The 18987-nt window shown below is 45.3% G+C and overlaps 1 protein-coding gene across 1 annotated transcript in view; it reads right to left on the bottom strand.

Annotated features, from left to right (window-relative positions):
• The window catches only part of LOC117088633, a 33890-nt gene extending 15292 nt beyond the window's left edge, over positions 1-18598 (bottom strand). Inside the window, exons 1-2 of the mRNA XM_033219863.1 lie at positions 18404-18598; positions 16774-17018 (exon numbers count right to left, since the gene is read on the bottom strand). Of these exons, the coding sequence (XP_033075754.1) occupies positions 16774-17018; positions 18404-18570 (412 nt within the window). The 5' untranslated portion in view covers positions 18571-18598. The remainder of the gene's footprint in view (positions 1-16773; positions 17019-18403) is intronic.
• Between the last annotated feature and the right edge of the window lie 389 nt (positions 18599-18987).

Below are 18987 nucleotides of genomic sequence, written 5' to 3' on the forward strand. Positions count from 1 at the left end.
AGGAGGGCAGACCACTAACAGCGGGAAGGATGCATTTCCCCAAGCCATGGATCGCAGGCCGAGGCCCTGACTGTCCTTTCCCGGACCTCTGCCCGACAGGCCTGCGGAAGGTTTATCTTGCGGGTGGAGGCAGGTTGGCACCAGGCAGCTTGCAGAAGGAGTGCTCTGACCCGAGTCATCGTGAAGTGTGCTGACCCTGGGCCTCAACTGCACCACCGACCCCTGCCTGGCCACCCCACCACCTACTTGACTTCCAGGAAGCTCCTAAAAGAAAACGTGAGTTCTGATATGGACAGCTCCAGTGTGTTTAAATAAGCTGTTTTCAAATAGTTTGGGTGCCGCTTCAGACCAGGCCTGTCTGAAACCTCCATCTTCTAGGGAATTCTTCAACTGGGGCTTAGATAATAAACTGAAACCCCTGTTCCCTACTGGTTGAAACCGTGCCCGTGGCAACAGTAAGCACCCAGCCGAGACACCCACACCCCCATGTCATGTGCTCAGGACCAGGGAACACGGCACATCACAGCCAGCCTATCGCCAAGCACATTCGTGAGCTGTGTAAAGTCATTACTCTGAGTTTCTGTTGCAAACATTTCAGACTGTGAGACTCTAAGAGGCACTGAGATATAAGAGACTACGGGAGAGGGAACCAAGCAAAAGGGGAAAAGGTGTTAATATTTACCTCCATTATCGTGAAGAGATTATCGTGCCCTCTGGTACACTGGGACATGGTAATTGCTCAAGTGTTTAACTCTTTTTCTTAATGTGAAGTACCGGTACGAACCAGTTTTGAGGTGTTTGCATTAAAAGTGCTCTGCCATTTGAAAAATCTGATCAAGAGATCCCAACTGCTCAGCTGGTGAAAAGAACCCCAAGTTCATGAAATTATTAGAGTAATCTAAATGAAGCTTAATAGCACTTAGCACTTCAAAGCACACTGAACACATTAACTAATTAATCGCAGCCTTACCCCTCCAAGGTACATAAATGGCTATTATCCTCACTTTACAGTTGGGATAAATGAGACCGAGGTAAGTAGGAGCAGTTGCCCTGGGTCCCAGATGAAGTCAATAGCTACAGCAAAGGCAAACTCGGACATTTCGAAGTCTCCCGTCTTGGCTGCCTACCTGCTCTTCTTCCCAAGTTTTCTTTCCTTCTACAGCTTGGCTGAAAAGCTTCACATTTGGATGTGGAGAGATTTCAAATCTTTTTCCTACATGTGACTGTTTCTGACATAGATACTTTAAAACCAAGGGGGTCCAAACTGATTAAAGTTATAACAAATTGGAATGCTGGAAAGTGCATGTCATCAGCCAAGGAACGAGGTTAGTCTGATTAAATAACCAGTTTCATCTGGGTCTGTTTATGCCCATCTGTTGCAAAATGTTTTCCAAATTGTGTAGTGTGCATGCAGGATCTCACAGAATAGGAATATCAAGTGTTATAAAAAAATGTAAATCTTTCCCAATGTCCGTATGGTATAAAACACACATGGCAACAACACCATAACACAATACTCAGAAAATTGTAGCTGCCTTTAACCATGACATTTCCCCAAATTAATAACTGCAGACTAAATCTGTAATAATAATAAATACGACTGTATAACACATCTATAAACTTTTTCAGCATTGCTACTTCTTCAGCGCTAGACCTGATTGTTTCTAAAACCTCTGAGACATATAACTTCTGATAAAGGGAATAATTTTTCTGGCAAATGGAATATTAGAATAGCAAGTGAGCCTTGAAGTTCCTGGCTTCAATCCACTAAGGTGACAGGCAAGAAATCTGAAGTCAGAGAAATGAAGCAACAAGAACAAGGATTCTGGTCCCCTCGTTCTCAAGCCACTGCTTACACAGACAGAAGGGAAGCCAGTTACCATGTGCACACGGCCTGTTGTTTCACAGACGGCAATTTGAGGCAGAACCAGGAACAGGACCCAGGCGTCCTGGTTCTCAGGTTGATGCTGTTTCTGTTCCACTGTGCCCTGCTGGCTTTGTAATTCCTTTTCCTTCATTTGAGTTAGTGAATTGTTCATTTCATTGCTTGAGTGCATTCCCCAACACACCACCGTTAGCAAATCATTGCAAAGTGGATAATATTTTCTCATGGGAACAATGATAAAAATCAGGGATTTATTTCTAATCAAGGAGGCAGCATCAAACAGATCCTATACATGAGCAACACCAGTCATAAGGCAGGGATTAAACAACCACAAACCTCAATGACCTCATGTGCAAAGTAGGCATCATAGGAGGATATCTCTCATGACACTGCAGGATAATGGAGACAACGTGGGCAAAGCACTGGGCACAGATCCTGGCAGTCAGCAAGGGCTCGGGAAGCACCGGGCTCTCACTCACTCCGAGTTATGCACCGGCCCTGGCATGTTTTTGTGGTTCATGATCCTCACACGGCATTAACACCCAGGTGCTGCCACTATGCCCACTTTACAAAGGAGGAGACAGAGGCCTGGGGATGCCAAGTACCTTGTCAGAGGCTACATAACCAGCAAGCAGCCAACCGAGATGGCATTTCACCCCAGACGATTTGACTTCAGGGTCTACACTCTGAACTCTTATTTTACACATATAGTTGACATATGATTAATACTGTTAATATTATCACTTCACTTAAACCGATGAATTATTATCTGTCTCCCATAGAGCAGATGTACCATGACCATTATTTCACAGAGGCCTCATTTTACTATAAAGTAAGCAAAACGCATGAAAATATAAGCCAACTGAGCATCAAGGTGGCGCCAAACTAATTTTCAGGAGATTCCTATCCAATAACTTAGAGGTGCTTTATACAATATATGACCCATAGTATCATAACACACTACTACTGCGCAAGAGAATTGGAGCCCTTTTTTTTTTTTTTCTGAATAAATTTCTTACTCAACAAGCGTCATCTAAAAATATTGTGTGTGGTTGGTGCTCCATACTGGCTGCTGTTGTTAAGAAGGACATTTGAGCGGACGTTTTGCCGGTGAAAAGCATGTTTCTTCGTTTGTTTTTGAATTGTGAAATATTGAAAGTGTATAGAAAAAGGTAGAAAATACAGTAATGCACTCACATAGACTTCCCACTCAGCCTTGTCAAACCATAACATTTGATAAATTTCAATGTTGTTTCACTGAAACACAGGGAAAAGGAATACAGGGGAAATCCCTTAACCTGGAAAGTGCAGCTACAAAAATTCCACAATTGGGCTGGGCCCAGCGGCTCACACCTATAATCCCAGCACTTTGGGAGGCCAAGGTGGGCGGATTGCCTGAGGTCAGGAGTTCAAGACCAGCTTGGCCAAAGTGGTGAAACCCCATTTCTACTAAAAATACAAAAAAAATAGCTGGGCATGGTGGCATGCACCTGTAATCCCAGGTATTTGGGAGGCTGAGGCAGGAGAATTGCTTGAACCCAGGTGGCAGAGGTTACAGGGAGCCGAGATCGCGCCATTGCACTCTGGCTTGGGCAACAGGAGTGAAACTCTGTTTCAGAAAAAAATAAAAGGAAGAAAAATTCCACAATGAACCACACCCTTCATGTGTCATATCCTTTACAGCTGAAAACAAGACAAACATGCCCACCTTGCCTCCTATGTGCAGGGACCGGACCTGGGGGACCTGGTGAAGACGAGAAAAGGAATAGGGCAAGGATCTCAAAGGAAACTATGGAACTGTCATCATTCCAGCTGGGGCGGTGGTGGGTTTCGTCGTTAACTTCTGATTTAATTAGATGTTAGCTAGAGAACATAGTGCGCACTAACTCTTGCTTTTTTTGGTTTTGTTTTGTTTTTCTGGGGATGGAATCTCACTCTGTTGCCCAGGCTGGAGGGCAGTGGCGCAATCTCGGCTCACCGAAACCCCCGCCTCCCAGGTTCAAGTGATTCAGCTGCCTCAGTCTCCTGAGTAGCTGGGACTACAGGCGCCCGCCACCACGCCTGGCTAATGTTTTTGTACTTTTAGCAGAGATGGTGTTTTGCCGTGTTAGCCAGGATGGTCTCGATCTCCTGACCTCATGATCCACCTGCCCTGGCCTCCCAAAGTGCTGAGATTACAGGCGTGAGCCACCGCGCTTGGCCCTAATTCTTGTTTTTTATTGAGATTTACATTCAGGCTAGTTCTTGGTCAATTTTAAGCAACTTCCCATGGGGGCTTGACTAGAACGTGTGTATTCTAACAGGGGATGCAGAATCTCCTATATACAGTTAATAGGGTCAATTTTGTTAATTGCATAGCTAGAAACAGCATAGAAATGCGCTTCCTGTGCTCTAAAACCTTTCATTGCTAATAAACGAATGGGATAGATTCTATAACATCACACTTGGGAGTGTTCTCTGTGCCAGATCATACACACCTTAGAAGGCCCAAATTGTCACTGATTGTCCCTCTCTTGAGCATGGGACATCGCCAAGAAAGAATTACTCCATATCCAAATAAGCCACATGATCGTATAATTAATTTGTTCCTTTGGGTGACTGAATTTCCTCTATAGAGATCCCAGTCGGCAACATGAATCCCTCCAGGGCTGGACTGAACAGCCTCCATTGATATCCTCCAGTGATGGGGCGCGTGGCCTCTGGTGACACGTCTCCTGGGAATGGGAACTCACTCTGCCGTCTTTCAAACCACCTTAAGTGGCTCCGGAAGGGCAAGGACAAAATCCTCAACTTTTTTTTTCTGGCATTATTTGCCAATTCCTTTAACAAACACTAACCAAGCACCTGCTGTTCTAGCCCCTTGGAGTAAATAAACAGTGAGCAAAGCTTTGAGGTGGCTGCCCTCACAGAGTTTATTATAATTTAGGGGTAACTAAGAGTTCGAAGTTTTTCCATTTTCTCTTTGTAAGCCTGTCAAGTTTTGCTTTGAATACATTGAGATGATGTTACTAGGGTTATATAATCTTAGAATTGCCTATTTTCTTATTATTTAGTGCCTTAAAAATTCTTAATAATGATGTTTTACCATAAAGTTACACTTGGGCCGGGCGCGGTGGCTCAAGCCTGTAATCCCAGCACTTTGGGAGGCTGAGACGGGCGGATCACGAGGTCAGGAGATCGAGACCATCCTGGCTAACACGGTGAAACCCCGTCTCTACTAAAAATACAAAAAAATTAGCTGGGCGAGGTGGCGGCGCCTGTAGTCCCAGCTGCTCCGGAGGCTGAGGCAGGAGAATGGCGTGAACCTGGGAGGCGGAGCTTGCAGTGAGCTGAGATCTGGCCACTGCACTCCAGCCTGGGTGACAGAGCAAGACTCCGTCTCAACAAAAAAATAAAAAATAAAAAATAAAGTTACACTTGTTATGAATATAGCTTTCCAGCTCTTCCGAGTCTGCATAGTGCATCTCCATGTGCTGCAGGGCCAGAATTCCCAGCGGAGACTTTTGTCCACTCCAAGCCCGGAAAAGACAGAAAGGCCTGGCGTTACCACAGCTGTTTGCTGGGAGGCATTTCCTTGATGCTGCTCACGCACTGAGACAGCAATCCTTAAGGCCCCGCCGGTTAGAGGCAGGATTCGCGCGGTTCTCAGTGCCCACCTCACTTACGCTGAGCGGCTATAAGCCCAAGCTCGAAGTCCCTGGGATGCCACCCACTCACCCCCAGCCTGCCTCCGCCTATGGGCTCCTTTTTCTACTCTGATCCTGGAAGCAGCCCATACTTTTATGGAAGCTCAGCTCCACATTTAAAAGGATGTTTGCTTTGTCCTGGACCTGCAGTGAGTGACAGTGAAGCTAGCATCTTCTCTGTAGACCCAGCCATGCCGCTTCCTTCCTTTTCTCAGCTTATTTTCTCCATGGAGCTGGCCCCAAGGTGCCATGAGCCTGATATTTAGGAGACAGTAAAAGGCACCACTGAAGACCAAAGCTAGGCTACGCGCTGCAGCTGAGACTGGAACCTGTGCTTAGATGGGAACTTCCGCACGGTGCTTCCTTGAAGCCTTGAGCGCTCATTCAGAACTTTTAAACTGCCAGATCCATTGACTTGACCAACCTCTCTGAGATCACAGGCTGGGGAATCAGATGGCCGGCTTTCAGATCCTACCACTGACTAGCTATGTGAACTTGTCCGTGTCTTCATCTTCCTCATCTCCAACTAAAAATAGTAATTCCTAACTCACACATTTGCTGCAAGGATGGGGAGCAATGGGCCCTGGGATAGATCCTACAACACCACATAGTATGAACTAAGGAATGGCAGTAAGCTTTACTGGGGAGATTTAGAAACCAAGACTCAGGCCCCAAAGGCACAGGTATCTCCATCTTCTCATAATCCTGTGGAAAACTGAACCAATGCAAAGACAAAGCTCTTTGCCATGCAGTGGGCTGCAGTCCTGCCCTGACTGTTCTATCTCCTCAAAGAAGAAACATGAACACCACTTTCCAGTAAGGAGGCAGGCGGACCACTTGATTGCCAGGCAGTCGGGGTCTAGATGCCAGCAGAGCTGAGGAGGCGTCTGAGGAAGGCCAGCCGTTGCCCAGCACCGGAGGACCATATGGGTCCTGGGGACAGGGCAGCACCCCTCTTGGGGAATGTTTGCGGCTGGTCCTGTGGGCAGCTGAGTTTAGGTGCACACCCTCTCTCCTGGAAGAGGGGAAACTCCAGTTCCAGCCAGCTCGTTTCCTAGGTCGTGTAGACTGAGATCTCAGGATCATTTTTTGAATAGTTCTGCTTGTTGGCCCATGGAGAATTAAGCAAAATAAAACACATAAAGAAGTACAGTATCTAATAAGTGCTCACTATATATTAACAGTTATTGTTTTAAAAGGATGTTTGCTAACATTTTCCTAGCGCTTAGAGATAGCTGGATTTGGAGCGGTTTCAGATTACTTATCCACAGCATTTCTGGAACCAGAGACCTTTCCTGAAAAGCATTTTTAAAAGCAGGAACAACTTAACTTTTCTTACCTTCAGCCTCTCTCTTCTAAGTTTATTCAAAGCTTGACTCAGGATCAGCCCTCCACATCCAAATGTCCTAGGTCATTTGGGACCTGGTTAAAGGGGGTTCAAATCACCTTGTCCACACTTGCTGTGGCAGGCAGAGTTTAGCAGCTCGAGGAAGCTGAGGCCTGACGTGTTTTGGTTTATCAGGTAACTCTGAACCTTGAAAATGCCAAACATGCAGATTGCCTGTGCACATTTCATCCTCCCCCGCAAAGCAGCTCCATGCCTCACAAGAGGAGGCAGAACATAAATCCAAATACAGTTACAGTGTTTATATCCCGGGCTGCACTAGTTAAAATGAACCTAAGATTTACAGCTCTTTTAGATCACAGAACCAAATCCCAATACCTCCTGTCAGATCTTCTCTCCTTCCAGAAGCAAATATTTGGGGATTATAAAAAGTGATTTTATGGATGATGTCTCTTAAAATCTCAGATCAACTTGATGGCAGAATCTGCTGTTCAAATTTTTAAAGGCACCTCCTCGCTGCCCCGCCCTTGCCTCTCTCCCCACTAGTGCCAGCCCATGTGTACACACGCACAGGTGTGTGCCCAAACACGTGACTTCTCTGCTACCTCCAGACTAAGCAGGCCTTTCCTTTACATGTGCTGTTTTCTCTGCTATTGTCTCCTTCCATCATCCCTTCATTTTAACATATGTTTACTAAATGCCATTGTTCTAAAAACATCGAGACACATGAAAGGGACTAAAACCGGCAACAATCCCCAACCTCAGCTGGTGCGGTGGCCACGCCTGTAATCCCAGCACTTTGGGAGGCTGAGGCGGGCGGATCACCTGAGGTCGGAGCTCAAGACCAGCCTGGCTAACACGGCAAAACCCCATTTCTACTAATAATACAAAAAATTAGCTGCGTGTGGTGGTGGGCACCTGTAATCCCAGCTACTCGGGAGGCTGAGACAGGAGAATCTCTTGAACCCAGGAGGTGGAGGTTGCAGTGAGCTGAGATTGCACCACTGCGCTCCAGCCTGGGAGACAGAGGGAGACTGTCTTGAAAAAAAAAATAAAAACTCCCCATCCCTAAGGACCCCATGTTCCAGTGGCTGGTCAACATTGCTGCTGCCACCCATTGAGTACCTGCTGTACACCAGGCTCGGTTCTAGCTGCTTTACCTGTACATTATTTCTAATTTGCATAACTTCTCTGTGAGTCGAATTGCCAGCCCATCTAACAGGGAAGAAGTTGAGTCTCACGAAAATTAATAAAGCCCCAAACGGGATTCAAAGCTGCACTCCAGAGTCTTTGCTGTTTCCCTGCCAAGGTGGAAACCTTTCACCTGAACCAAACAAGTGGCTCGCTGACCTGCGAAACCTTTACCCTCCCTCCTCCACCCCGTGCCTGCCACACATCTGCACTGCAGCGCTGAGCTTCCTGCCACAGTAACCTGTGGGCACACCAGGCCCTCTCTGAGCTCCTGAAGGTACAGACCGTAGTCTACTCATCGTGGTTTCCTCAGTGTTTGGCACAGTAGAAGATCAAATTAAAATAGGCAGATCCCAAATTACTAAATGAATGTTCCTTAGATAGTGCTTCCTCAGCGTTTAGATTTATTGCCACCTCGACTTCTGTACCATCTGCAGGGTTGCCGCCCACTGAGGTGGTAGAGATTGGCTTAAGGTTGTACAAACACAGATTGGAAACTTCTTTCCCTGGCTTGTTCTCATTTTACTGTCATATTGGCCGATAAGCACTTAAAATGCCAACTCACACAGCTGGGCGGAATATCTTAAGAAAAGTAAATGAGACAGTGTATGCATGTAAGATAATATACAATCAAAGATGATACGGAGTAATGCGAAAACAAAAGGTAGTATTATTACTGTTGTTCAAGCGAGCCCCGGGCCTTTTAGCTGGCAAAGCCTCACCAGGTAACTGCTCACTTTGTCTTAAGCACTGTAGTTCTACTGTGAATGAAAAATCTATTTACATACCTCCTCTTAAAACCAGAGTTCAAGCTTAGTTCTCAAGATCAAGATTTATTCTGCTTAATGAAACTCATTCTAACTTTTTTCTAGCCCAATAACTGGTGCTCTAAACGCTCATCTTCTCAGAATGCACTTCTCAAATCCAATGTGTCTCCTCTCCCAGTGAATCACTGGCTTAGAAATAATGATGGCAAACCTATATTACACACTTACTAGGTGCCAGGCACCCTCATAAATACTTTTCAAGTGCCATCTCTTTGAATTCCAAATTCATGGTTTAGCTACTATTATTATTATTCCCATTTCAAAGATTGGGAAATAAATGACAAGAAGCCTAAGATGCCTAAGGCCACACATCTGCTAAGTGACAGAGACTGGACTTGAACCCAGGAAAGCTCATTCTGGAGCCCAAATTTTTATTTTTGAATGTCTTTAGTTTCTTTTCAATGTAGGTAACACATCACCTGGTTTAAAAAAAAAAAAAATTGAGAAGGCATGCTGTGAGGAGTCCTGCCTGTTTTCTCTTTGCTCACTCCTGACTCCAAGTCTAATATGCAGTTGACAACTTTTAGTAGTTTCTGGAATATACCTTCGGAAGTTTTAATGAAAATGCAAGCACATGCAAATATATGCTTGCTTGTTTCTCCTACCTTCCTTCCACAAAATGCAGTATGCTCTACATACCTTTTTTTCTGTTATTTATATATATTAGGGCTCTTTCCATAACAGGTCATAAGGTCATAAACATCCTTCTCATTCTTTTATACTGCTTGTTCTGTCATATGACTGTGTCACGATTTAACCAGTTCAGGATCGATGGACACTTTCAATTCTTGTCTATTCACACGATACAGCCATGAATAATCTTGGTGGTCATCTTTTCCTATTTGTAAGTGTATCTGTTGGGTGAATTTCCAGAGGTGGTACTTCCAGGTTGAAAGATTCTTGATTTTTCAGCTTTTATGATTTCCTAATGTTTCTGGATTTCCCTTCAATTAGCACATTTTCCTGCAGTTTGTGTAAACACCCGTTTATTCTTATGGCCTCATCTGCAGAATGTGCTGTCACACTTTGAATTTTTGCCCATTTTATGGGTGATAAAAGATATTCTCATTGAATTCACATTTATCTTATTATGAATGAGGCTGAACACCTTCTCATACATTTAGGGCTTGTTTATTATATTTTATAAGTAAGCTATCTTATTCATATCCTTTGTCAATTTTTCAATTGGTTTGTTAGCTTTTTACTTAGTGAAACTAGAGATATTCTTTTAACTATTTTGCAGTAGTGATTCCCAAGACACAGTGAAGACATTAATAAAGGAAATTGCCATGAACACAGTAAGTTATCAAAATTGTTTTAGGTAAAAGTTAAAAGACTCCTATGGTTGATTTCGACTTTAAACTCTCTTTATCAAATAAAATAATGTATATCAAAAGTTCTACAAACTCTAGTCTGTTAGTTATTCATTATTATAATAGACAAAACATTTCAAGATTATAATGTAAAACTCTAAATAGCTAAGATTCAGCCTCCAAGAATTTCACTAACAACAGGTCATTGATCTACTCTAAGAACCTTTCATCTGTATTCAACTGATCAGTGACCTTTTCAATAATGAGAAAATAAAGAGAAATTAAAAGCCCTTTCTTCTGTCGTATTTCCTGAAGTGTGTGCCAATTAGTTTTGGTATAGATCTCTCAGATACGGTGTCACTTTTCTTTTTTAAAGCACTCACAGGACTCATTAACAATCAAAAGATCATCTCCTTAGAAACACAGGCTGAGGAGCTGCCATGGAACCATCCTGACCCTTTAGGGTATTTATATCTGCAACACCCAGATTTTAGGCAACTGGTTGTCTTGAACTGTAAGTGCTTACATCTGTACAAAACATTTTTAATTTCAATTCCTTAGTGTTTTTTTTTTTTTTTTGAGACGGGGTCTCGTTTTGTTGCCCAGGTTGGAGTGCAGTGGCGCGGTCTTGGCTCACTGCAACCTCTGCCTCCCGGGTTCAACCGATTCTCCTGCCACAACCTCCAGAGTAGCTAGGGTTACAGGCACCTGCCACCACATCCGGCTAATTTTTTTGTATTTTTAAGAGAGATGGGGTTTCACCATGTTGGCCAGACTGGTCTCAAACTCCTGACCTTGTGATCCGCCAGCCTCGGCCTCCGAAAGTGCTGGGATTACAGGCGTGAACCACCATGCCTGGCCAGGTTTATCTTAACAATGTGTAAGTTTCTAACCTTTCCCCTCTTCCCTGGTCTGGGGAAAGGTAGAGGCTGTTTCCAGAGCTGATCCCTGGGCCTCTGTGAGCTCAGATACCCAGCAATGGCATCCGACCATCTGCCAGGTCAAGGTGTTCGCTGCCTCTGTGAGCTCAGACACACAGCAATGGCATCTGACCATCTGCCAGGTCAAGGTGTTCACTGCCTCTGTGGTTATTTGGTTATAAAGAGCCAGAAGAGCTAGGAGACCTCTCTGAAAAAGATACACATAGAGCCTAATATGTGAAGTCATTTCTAAATTGTGTGAATAAACATACTTAACACACATTTACATACACATACTGAATGCCGTGTGAACCGAATCCTTACAGGAGACAGGGCATGTGTATGAGCAAAAGGCTTTGGAGAGAAACTCTGAAGCTCACAGAACGCCCCCCATGGTCAAGATCAAATGCCTTCAAGGTGCTTAGAGCCTCTGGTAAATCCAGTCAGAGCTGGATTTGAGTAGAAGATTCCCTTTTGTGCACAACTGCTGACATAAGTGGCATGACACTTCCTTATTTATGTCTGGAGTTTACTGCCCTTTGAGTTTATTGCCTAATACAGCATGGCCACAGAAGTCTTTTTTCAACACAAAGGCCTATAATTCTATTATAAGCACACCTTGGAGATATTGTGGGTTCAGTTCTAGACCATCACAATAAAGTGAATATTGCAATAAAGTAAGTCACACAAATTTTATGGTTTCCCAATGCATATTAGAGTTATGTTTATGTTATACTGTAGTCCTTTAAGTGTGTAATAGCTCTATGTTTAAAAACACAATAGTGGGGGGGAAAAAACCCACAATATCTGCAAAGCACAATAAAGCAAACTGCAGTAAAATAAGGTATTCCTGTATACCTTTTAAAATGCACTTGAACCTTTCTAACCCCTTTGAGAATTAAGAAGTAGTTTGCACACCCTCTGCAATCCAAAATGGATGCCACATCCATGCACACACATGCAGGACTAGGTTCATGTATTGTATAACCCACACATTCAAGTCCTGCAAGATGCAGTAAAACCTTGTAGTCAGGTTCATTCTATTTCAGATGGAGAAATTGTTTGTAATGAATGAAAAATGAACATTGTTAGCCATGTGCTTTTGTAATTCAGTAAATAACATATGAAACCACCAATATTGTCCACTAACGATGACCACCACCATGACCAACACAACAAAACCAGAAACAGTATTTCCTCCTTTTTTTTTTTTTTTTTTGAGACAGAGTCTTGTTCTGCCATGCAGGCTGGAGTGCAGTGGCACGATCTCGGCTCACTGCAACCTCCGCCTCCCGGGTTCAAGCGATTCTCCTGCCTCAGCCTCCCGAGTAGCTGGGATTACAGGCGCCGCCACTACACCCAGTTAATTTTTTTGTATTTTTAGTAGAGGTGGAGTTTCATCCTGTTGGCCAGGCTGGTCTCGAACTCCTGATCTCGTGATACACTCGCCTCGGCCTCCCAAGTGCTGGGATGACAGGCGTGAGCCAGCGCGCCTGGTGTATTTCCTCCTTTTTACATTTCATAGCTGATTCTTCCCTTTCAACCCGAAATGGAAACACAGGCTTTAAGAGATGTCATTTCATTTCAGAATGACTCCCACATCGAGCTGTGACAGTACACACTTGGGGATGTCCTTCCATACCATTTATCCTGATGGCCTGAAACCAAAGCACATCACCATGTCCTTTTGATCATAGCACAGATGGAATACAAAAGATGACCTCCAAGACTCCACCTGACCTTGCTCCACCTACCTCCCCAGCCTCTCCCACCCAAGTCTCCCCAACACCTCTGGGTTCCAGACATAAGAGCCTTCCTTCAGTTCTGCAAACACACCCCACTTCTCCACTCACAGCCGCCTCAGCACCTTCGCAGGATGTTGCTGAATTTACAATCACCTCCTCCCTCTCTCTCCCCTCCCACGAGCCTTTGCTTTGCCTGGCTAACATCCACAGGATTGCAGACGATTTGTCACTTTCTCCAAGAATCCTTCCTTGAACTCCAGATTTCTCCTCGTGGGACTTAATAACTTGGTGTCTGAATTCCCTGTTAGAATGCCAGCTCTATGAGGGCAGAGACAGACTTTGTCTTATTCCTGCCACATCCCTGGCAGCTAGCACAGAGAAGGGAGCCAATGTTCAGTGAGAGAATTATGAGTGCGACCCTGACATGGGCTGTGTCTTCTGTCTGTGTCATGCTGTCTGCCCAGTGTAAACGCTAAAGAAATGCTTGCAGAGTGAATGAATGGATGAATCAATGAGTTGTTCAAAAAGAACTGTTCACATCAACACAATTTAGCATTAAAATACTCACTATAAAATCATAAATATTATTATTTTTATCATTTAAGTTCCATTCAAGTGTTTTTTCCCCCAGTTGGCCAAAAAGACAATTCTCAGGCCAGGCGTGGTGGCTCACAGCTGTAATTCCAGCAATTTGGGAGGCCAAGGCGGGAGGATCGCCTGAGGTCAGGAGTTCGAGACCAGCCTGGCCAACATGGTGAAACCCCGTCTCTACTAAAAATACAAAAATTAGCCTGGTGTGATGGCAGACGCCTGTCATCCCAGCTACTCAGGAGGCAGGAGAATCTCTTGAACCTGGGAGGCAGAGGTTGCAGTGAGCTGAGATCGTGCCACTGCACTCCAGCCTGGGTGACAGAGCGAGACTCCGTCCCCCAAAAAACAGAAAACAAAGAACAACAATTCTGGGATGGCTGAAAAATGCTCCAGCCTGCAGAAAGTGAACTGGGAATCTTCGTAAGGGAGGGTATCATTTCTCCCAGGACTGGAGGCCTTGTAAGTCACTCATAGTTCCCAAGATCTGAGAGGCTTCTCATTTGGCCCTGTCTCATGACCCATTTCTGAACATCTGTGTTGATTTTTTCTTGCTTTTTTAAAAAATCCATTTGGCTCAGTGCTCAAGATAAATGAGAAGTTTCACATTCTCCCCTAACGGCTAATAGAATCTGATTGTACTGGATTGCAGTTCAGGAGTCCAGCGACATGGCTTCTCCTAAGAAAATGCCCTTTCTCCTTATTGCCCTAGAATCCCAAGGACCAATGAGGAAAACCTCCAGGGTTCAAAGTCTGAGTTTAAAGAGACAAATTTTTCACACACATGCACCACCCAAAACAATCCTACACACACCCAACATGCACACAGCACCCAAAAATAACCCCTCCACAGACCCAGCGTGCACCCACACGTAATTCTCACCAACAACCCAACACATACGTGCAACACCTGCATGTGCGACTCACACACAGCACTCACAGCACCTGCAACCCCCACCCCCACCCTCACATACACAACCCTCCACACCCCAGCACACACCACACACACTGGGGCCTGACACTCCTCAGTCCTGAGCTGAGGGTCTCCTGGAGGCCCAGCTTGTCTCTTCTTTCCGTACCCTGTTCCATCATCTCATCCAGGCCCTATTGGAGGCAATTTGCCGTTATTCTAAGTTATTTTAGTTTTGATTAAGGAAGACTCTAAAGTAATGTCAGTTCTTAGAAAATTCTAGTGAAAGGCTAGGCAAGGTGGCTCACGCCTGTAATCCCAGCACTTTGGGAGGCCGAGGTGGGCAGATCACCTGCGGTCAGGAGTTTGAGACCAGCCTGATCCACATGGTGAAACCCTGTCCCTACTACAAATACCAAAAATTAGCCGGGCGTGGTGGCGCATGCCTGTAATCTCAGCTACTTGGGAGACTGAGGCAGGAGAATCACTTGAACTTGGGAGGCAGAGGTTGCAGTGAGGCAAGATCACACCACTGCACTCCAGCCTGGGCGACAGAGGGAGACTCTGTCTCGAAAGAAAGAAAGGAAGGAAGGAAGGAAGGAAGGAAGGAAGGAAGGAAGGAAGGAAGGAAGGAAGGAAGGAAGGAAGGAGGAAAAATTCTAATGAAAGCAAAAGAGGGGTTTGGCCTCTTGGTGGCTTTTGGATGCTCGTCTTGGGGATTGCAGTAGGTGCCACAGCAAATTGGCTATGGATTATTTAGTAGTTCTGATTTTTCATACAACTGCCTCTGTCACCCCCTTTTCTCATTTTTTCTTACCAGATGGTAGAATTGCCCTTCTCACCTTCTACTGTTATGTCCTTCTATCAGGAAAGCAAACTAGTGAGTTAAATCACCGTGATCACGACCACAAACGTGTGAATGGGGGAGGGAACACTTTTCTCCATGAGGCCGTGAAAGTGGAGGGAGGTTAGGCGGTGCGCATTGCCCCAAATCTTCCAGTGAAGGAGGATCCCAAGAGAATGGAAAAGTGGTCTCCTTTTTTGACACCCACACTCCTCTGTCCCCACACAGGGCACTGGGCTCTGCACGTTTGCTGTGTCCAAAGCATTGTCCCCTGCAGAAGGTGCACCCCAGTCCTCCCTCCACCTCTTGCTGCACTCAGACAGGAAGGCAGCCAAGCCAGCCGCTCCAGCCTCAGAGCAGGCACTCAGGGCACTGACGCTCACCCTGGCCCCGCAGCATCTGTGGAGGAGAGGCTGTGAGTCCACCCTTGTCTTCTGCTTATCCCAGTTGTCCTACCTCATTTCTTCTTTTAATTTCTATTACTGAAAGTTGCTAACGGGAACAAAAGTACAGAGAATTATATAAAAAATTCCCACGTGCCCATCGCCTACCTTCAACAATAAACGCCTTGTAGCTAAATTTATTATTTTGTATTCCTGAGCTCACTTACTTCCGTGAATTATTTTGAAGCACATTTGGAAAATCATTTTAATCTGTAATTAAAAATATATATAACATCAAAAGGCATGGACGACACTCCCTTTTAAAAATAACCACAATACCATCACCACACACAGAAAATTAAGATTTCTTTAATGTCAACACCTATCCTATCTGTGTTTGCCTTTCTCCAACAGTCTCATGCACATTTTAAGATTTGCTTGCCTGAACTGGGATCCAAACGAGGTCTACACTTTGCTCTGAATTCATGCTTGGCAAATACAATGATTTGTAGAATACATTGATACATATTGTGGAGTGGTTGAGAGATGGCCAGCGGTTGCCGCAGCTGCCAAACTGCAGTAGAAGGCTGGCGCTGGTGCAGGGCAGAGCTTAGGGCGAAAGGTGGTGGGCTGGGGGACAACACGGAGGAGGGAGATTTGCTCTATTCAGTGCCCAGTTTACTCCACCGCGGAGGGCCAGTATAGTGAAGTGAAAAACCAGTTTCACACACTGTGATGAAATTCTATAAACTCAGGATTATCCTGTCAAATCAAGATGACATGCCTCCCATTGTTTAAAAACACTCGAATGGATGGAACTTAGCAAATACTGCTAAGAACAGAACCAGCCGGGCTACGCTGCAGCGTCTCAGACATGTTTCCACTCGCTGCTGCGACGTGTTTGTCCCAGTTTCCTTAGACAGCTGCGGAGCCATCAGAGACGAGAAGAGAAGCACTTCCCCCTCCCCTGAAGAGCAATAACCTCAGCCAAGCAGAAGACACTTCAAACAAACAAACAGACAGACGGACAGACGGACGGACGGACAGACAGACAGACGGACAGACGACAGATGGACGGACGGACAGACAGACAGACGGATGGATCTCCCCACTCATTCCACTGGTCTCGTGCTTACCTTTCATTTTTCTTGGCCTCTCGCTTCCCATTTCTCTCTCAGATGGCATCTTAAAGGACTCGATGTTGAAAAGGTAGCAGGCAGCAGCCCATCTTGAGGTAGCATTAGGGTTTGGGAGGAAAGATCTCGATGATCGAATGTGCTTAGCCATCTTACACATCGAACCTGTGTTGTTCCTCGGTTTTCCTATGGAGGAGGATCCCCCTGTGTGGGACTGGCATCCTCTGAGGACGGCGGGACTGTACCTGGGTGATGAGAAAGAAAGGCAAGGCCATACATAGCACTATTGCAGTGCTCTCCGTAAAAGTCCAGCCTCGAGCCCAACGCTCGATCTTCCACTAAGCTGAGAGCATTTAACACCAGAAAGCCATGTCAGTTTCTGCTTATTTCTTCTCTACAGATTTGGAGGGTTGAACAAGCACATTCCAGAAGAGGCATTGAAAAAATCTAAAATAAAAGTGAGGCAGAATCAGAGTGAGGGGCGTGTGGAGAATGCCCCTACCATCTTGAACAGAGCAGAAGATGGCTCACAAGCTGACAGCTTCCAATCCCCCAGTTCCGGAGCAGATTTTCCAGGGGGAAGAAGATTACAGAGTCTGGATTCCTCTTCTGTGATTCCAGCACCTCTAATGTTGTAGGGTCATGTTATGGGCACCCTAAAGATGGCACTTCAGCACATGGTTCTCTAAATTCTGACCATTCCATCTTGTTTTACATCCCTCTGCTTTTCCAAATCCTAAAGCCCTGTGACACACCAGTGATGGAGCCAGCAGCCGGTAAGCATCTTTCAAGAGGAGCAGGCCAGCAGGGTCACCAGACCTTCTTTCCCCAACTTCATCCCAGATGTCTGGTACTGTCTCAAGACCGAAAGCACGGAAACGTGACCCTGGTGTCTCAGGCTAGAACAGCAAACCCCCAGCTGAGTTTTTAAATTCTCAACAATTTGGGGAAATTAGGAGATTTTGTATGAGCATGTATTTTACAGGACTTCCTAGAATGCCTTTTTGAGAACTCTGGGAGGGGAAGAAGGAAATATCACCCTGGGGGAAGTAGAATTAAGCGTGTTCTCTCTCCTGCCTCTCTTTTCCTCTCCTTCCTTCCACATCATTGAGAAATCTAGAAGCTGAAACCTGGCCATCCATCATCTGATCCCATAAATTTGTCTTTCTGAGATAATAAGATGACACAGCCTTTGCCAGGTCAGATGCTACTTTCACAAAAACTGCTGAGGTGGTGACCCAATGCCGTGAATAAGGATATAATCAAATTTTGTATTTCTTCCCTGAGCTTCAGCAATGACGCCCACTTTTCGTGGATTATTACTCAGGCAAGACTCATAAATGCCTCTCAGAATCACCTGATTCAATCCTCAGAACAACAATCTAGGTGAGGTGGCTTTGTCCCATTACAGGCAAGCTCCAAGCACAGAGAACCAAAGGATTTCCACAGGCAACACGCGTAGAAGGGATTGTAACCCACAACTGTCTGAACCAAAGTGCTAAGCTTCAAACCAGACACTGTGTTGCTTCTGCTTTATACACAGGCCCTGGCTGAAAACCTTGACTTTACCAGGCATGCAAGGAGGTTCTAAGTCCACTTTGGCTGGAGGCAAGAATTAAGTGGGACTAACCTGGGTGTTACTAATAAGAAGTTCAACCAGGGCCCAGCAATCAAGGAGGGCTTTGTGGAAGAGGTGGAACTTGGCGTGGCCTGGAAGAATCGCACAGAATCAGCAAAACCACGGGAGTGACAGTGAGCAGGGAACACACGCAGGTCCCACTGTGACAGGATGCACATGGGTGATGAGCAGGCCTGTCCTCAGGGTAGGCAGGACCCTGGAAAACAGGAAGTGGCGTCTGTGTTTGACAGCAGAAGCAATGGCAACCACTGCCATCTCATTCATTCATTTAGTACCTATTTATTGAGGATACCCTGTCAGGTGCAGTTCTTAGTGGTAGGGACCTAGCAGTGAGTAAGCCAGGCTGAGTCCCTGCCCTCACAAACCTCAAGATCCAGTAATGGGCCAGATGGACATTGACAATGTTTAATAGATCAAGTGGAGTTCCCCTTCGGTTGACACTCTATTTCTAAAGATGTCCCTTCTAATAGATCTCTCAATGACCATGGCCCGAAGTGGCAGTTTCAAATGATTGTTTCTACTCTGCCCTCCACACATCAAATCCCACCTCTCTCATGCTAAAGCATCATAATATG

Source organism: Trachypithecus francoisi, unplaced genomic scaffold (genome assembly GCF_009764315.1).
Source record: "Trachypithecus francoisi isolate TF-2019V2 unplaced genomic scaffold, Tfra_2.0 Lachesis_group10, whole genome shotgun sequence".
NCBI classification, from domain to species: Eukaryota; Metazoa; Chordata; class Mammalia; order Primates; family Cercopithecidae; genus Trachypithecus; species Trachypithecus francoisi.